The 4,806-nt window shown below is 40.0% G+C and overlaps 1 protein-coding gene across 2 annotated transcripts; it reads left to right on the forward strand.

Moving 5' to 3' along the window:
- The first annotated feature begins 466 nt into the window (after positions 1 to 466).
- Positions 467 to 4,285, forward strand: LOC110677016 (beta-1,4-galactosyltransferase 2-like). Of its 2 annotated transcripts, none has more exons than XM_021847399.1 (2): positions 467 to 961; positions 1,040 to 2,491. In XM_021847399.1, the coding sequence occupies exon 2, from the start codon at positions 1,125 to 1,127 to the stop codon at positions 2,079 to 2,081; it is 957 nt and encodes a 318-aa protein (XP_021703091.1). In that variant the 5' UTR covers positions 467 to 961; positions 1,040 to 1,124; the 3' UTR covers positions 2,082 to 2,491. The 2 variants fall into 2 exon arrangements, with proteins under 2 accessions (XP_021703091.1, XP_021703090.1); XM_021847398.1 differs by having other exon boundaries at positions 473 to 965; positions 1,040 to 4,285.
- Positions 4,286 to 4,806: the final 521 nt, after the last annotated feature.

Here is a 4,806-nt window from a genome sequence, read left to right on the forward strand (position 1 = left end):
TTGCTCTCTTCAGCAAATTTCTTTATTCTTCACGGCAATGCTGCACTATTTTGCTAATTTCCCAAATTAATGTTTCTTGTAAATTTAAACAAAAAATATTAAAATTTTAATTAATCTTTTATCTCATTAGAGCTAGACATCAAACTCATTAGTATTGGTAACAGAATGTTTAGCTCGTTGTTTTGAGCAAATCACTGGACGAAAGAGGAGGATCGCTTCTTTATCGTAGCATTGTTAAATAACTTGTAAATCCATTAATTTGCTCAGTAAGAACAAGCTTCACATTCAATTATCAATGGTTTTTGGGTGGGATGATAAATAAAACAAGATATTTTTTCTAGTCGAAGCATCTGTGGAACTAGCTCGTAACCCTATTCGTATGATGGTTGAATCACTCCTTGAAGATGAACGGTCTCCTATAAAGAGTACACATAAAAACCATAATACCAAAACGTAGTCACATGTATGGGTGCAATGTTTTGGCTGCCGTCTGCCGCATGCTTGCTATACATTGCGTGTATTCGGGTACCTATATACGTGTTCCCAACACAGTGTATGGGAATTGAGCTTGTAGAGGCGGTAGAGGCACATAAAAAAACTGTCAGAAGCTGTGAGGGACAAAAATCTAGAGCACAAGCAGCCGTCGCGAGTCGAGTCCTTGCGTGCCAGGTTCTCCGAAATTGGGAAAGAAAAATCAATCGCCACTTCAGTTTCCCGAACATCGGTAGGATGGATTTTCGGACCCCAGACCGAGCGGACTCAACCTGACCTGGTGGCGACTGTCTTCAGTTTCTCTTCGGTCTATCCCAACTCTATATCTGCCTACCGTAGAGATATCGGATAGGAATCTGTTCTTCTGTGTCGATTTGTCTTTTTTTAATTGCTGCGTGGTGTCTACCGGTGGAAGACCTCTATCTCTGCGTCATTACCGAAGCACTCCCCTTCCGTCCAATACAGTATTGTACGTAAGTATCCATGTACTGTGATAAGACGTCGATTTGGTTGATTGGTTGATTATGAGCTTGTTCATTTCGTACAGGTACGTCGTCGGTACAGAACGTACAACTTCAACTTGTGATAGCTTGTGTGGAAGAACCTGTGAGTGGGTAACCTGCTGAGGAGGTATGATTAAGTTCCGAATCTCGCAACGGCAGGTTGTCGCGTGTGTGGCTTACTTTGTCGTCCTGGTATATTTGCTGTGGCCGGGTAGATTTGCTAGTCGGTACGAGTACATCGAAGGCGAGGAGATCTACGAGCAGCTGGTGCGTAAGACGACAAAGAATGTGAGCCTGATGCGGAATGGGATACGATGTGATTACAGTGATGTACTTGAGGAAAATGTGTACCTTTATCGGAGGCCTTTCACCGAAGAGATTATCAACAATAACGTTAGACTGGGTGGCGAATGGTACCCGGAGGATTGTCTTCCAAGTTTCAGTACGGCTATAATCATTCCGTACAGGCAGCGGGAAAGTCAGTTGAATCAGTTTTTGATCTACATGCACAACTATCTACGGCGGCAGAGGATTCACTATAGGATATTTGTGATCGAGCAGTACGATCCGAAGCCTTTTAACAGGGCGAAGCTGTTCAACATAGGGGCGTTGATAGCGATGAAGCTGGACTACCCGTGTTTGGTGCTTCACGATGTGGATCTGATGCCACTGCAGTTGGGTCATCTATATGCGTGTTCTCAGCAGCCGCGGCACATGTGCTCCAGTTTGGATGCATTTCGGTATAATCTGCCGTACCGGGGACTGTTTGGCGGTGTGGTTGGAATACAATCGCATCAATTCATGAAAGTCAACGGTATGTCCAATATGTTTAGTGGATGGGGCGGAGAGGACGATGATTTTTTCGCGCGGTTGAAGAGCAAGGAGATCGATATATGCCGGTTCAGTCCGGAGTACAGTCGATATACGATGCTGAAGCATCGCAAGGAGCCGCCCAATAAGGATCGGGTTGCATTCCTGAGAAATGGGCATTTACGATACCACACGGATGGGTTGAACTCGCTAGTATACAAAGAGGTAGGCTTCAAACTGCACAATTTGTTCACACACGTTCTGGTTGAGACGTAAGCGCAGGGTGCGGAGGCTTGTCACTGTTATCTACATTTTGTTTAATTAGCTTTTTCCATTGAAGGGTGTTTGCAGTATTGACGTATAGACATGAGTTACTAGCTTAGATGAAGTGGTTTCTATTTATTTATTTATATAAACATTTCGTTTTTTAATTGATGGCATTCTGGGATATCATTAGGATCACTTAGGACGTCTAGAATTACATGATTGCGTATCAATGTAGCTTTTGTGTGGTGATTCTGCATCATGATCCACCACATGACAAGTTTATCGCATATGCATTACTATGTTAAGTTGTTGAATTAGCTTATTGTTTCTGATTTATCTCTTTATCTCTATTCTTGAGTTTTTGGTGTCATACTGGCGTGATTTCCGAGATCAATTTCTCTTCATAGACTTTCTCTCGTTATAATAACATGACCTGGCAAATGTTGTCGACTGTAACAGATTAACAGTTATTCTTGTTTTAGTAGCAATGTTGGTAGCGGAACATGGCCAGTATTTTAAGGTGAAGCGAGCCATCATTTAAATTTGTACACGTCGTTGATGATTTTTGCTGAATCACGTCACAATTCCGAATTGAAGAAAATCAGTTGGTATCGCAGTGGTGTAGCTGAAAAAGTATCAGCATACTTTCAGCAAGTAATCACACATAGACAGTGATAGTTTTCCATATCAATATCAACTATGAGGACACTGAGTTTTATTACTTTGAAATTGCGAGCCGCAATGCCAACATGGTTGCCAAAACAAATGACGGGCTACTTAGCCTTAATATAAGTCTCCAAAAGTCTCTACATCTAGTGGAGGGTATCTCAAGACTCATTGAAAAACTAAAAGTCTTCAAAGTCATTATTTGTTGCTCCTTGGAGTGAAGCCTGGTTCAAAACTCTAGAAGCTCCAGAGAACCTTTCAAAGATGATTATTCTCTAAGATTTTCTGCTTAGATTACTCAAGGAAAAGCTTCAGAAATTCTTCTAGTCATTTCTCAATAGATTTCTTCTGGAATACACTCAAGGATCCTCCAGAAACTCTTCTACGTATTTCCCACAAGCTCTCCCATCAATTCGTTCAAAACCCAAGCAATCAAAAGTTCAGATAGAGGGGCATGTTTTGGCTTAAGCAGCTCACTTTTAAAGTAATTAACCGAAGTTTAGTTCACATGAAGTTCAGTTGCTTAAAAAGAATGATGTTTACCATAAAGTAGGGAAAAAGTTCGTCTCGAACTTGTCTGAACTTTCTAGTTGTTGATAAGTGCATGAGTTACATGTTCGAGAATGAATCGAGTATCCCCGGACAACCAGAAATCGCATAAAAGTTCACGTAATAACTCTTTAATTCATATAAACTACATCAAACCTGCAAAACATGGTGAATAAAATCGTCAGATTGATGGGTTCACTCGCATAAAATGCTTTTTTTTCTGAGTTCTTTTATACATTTTGTTCCGACTCGTACACTCGTACAAAGTAAGTCGAATCAATGCGTAGCAGCTGTCAAATCAACATTTGTTATCATAAGTGAAGTCGCATAAGATCACAGGTTAGTTCGGTAGGAAATTTATACACTCGCATTGTATGCTATCATTCATCACATAATATATGCACGTATATCGCCTCCACTTTTGTACGTAGAAGGCCTTTTCGCGACATCTTATAAGTGAAATTTTGCACATACAAAGCCTCCAGGTGATTTCGTTATCCGTACATATTGGTTGTCTGGGTCCGTTATGTTCTTTAATTCAGCGATATAGTTTCATTGCAACTCAAAATCTACTAGGAGTGAACTTTTGAGACCTCTTAATTGCTTGGAAAATTCCTTCAGAGATTTTTCGAGAGATGTTTGGAGAAATTTCTTCAGAAATCGCTCCAGGAAAAACAACGCAATTACCTCCAGCAATTTCTACTGAGAACACTTGGCAAATTTTCCCAGATACTATTCCAGGTTTTTCCACCAACATAACATTGCAAAGACAACAGATGGCACTTTTCCAACGGTAATAATCCTTTCAAGACGAAGCAGCACAATTGTGCTGAACATAGTTTTTGAAACGGCTCTTCATGGGATTTACATAAAATGTCTCTTCGTCTTCAATTTTCCATAGTCAATTTGTGGAGAGTACCTTCCATTCTGAACCGTTAACGCCTATCAAGAGGAAGTTGACCAGAAAGGTAAAAAATCCGTCCCGAAAGGGATAAAATTAAAAAAAAAGTGAAACAATGGGATTTCAAAGATTCTTACAGGAGTTCTTCCAGGAAAATCTCCAGTTGTTGATGAAATTTGTTAAGGGGATTTCACAGGAAACTCTACAAGAATTCATTAAGAAGGTCTCAAGAAATGCTCCAAAATATCTACAAGGATTATTCCAAGTAATCTATCAAGAACTCATCCAGGCATTTATCAATAAATTCAATCAGGGATTTCTCATTGAGCTCCTTTGGAAATTCTTCTGGGAATTCCTCCAATACTTTGCTCACGAGTTACTCCTACAGTATTTCCAAACAATTTTCGAGTTATTCTCAAGTAAATCTCTATGGATTCTTCAAATTTTCATTTATGGTTTCACATTTGCAAGCACTTCCACAATTATTCCGTTCACTCTTACAAATATTTCTTCAGGGATTCCGTTCGATGTTTTTTAAGGAATTCCTTCAGAAAAGCCTACAGGATATTACCCAGATCCACCAAGACTTCCTCAGAAGTTAGGAAGGTTTTTGAAGTT

This window comes from Aedes aegypti, chromosome 2 (genome assembly GCF_002204515.2).
Source record: "Aedes aegypti strain LVP_AGWG chromosome 2, AaegL5.0 Primary Assembly, whole genome shotgun sequence".
In the NCBI taxonomy this organism is placed as follows: Eukaryota; Metazoa; Arthropoda; class Insecta; order Diptera; family Culicidae; genus Aedes; species Aedes aegypti.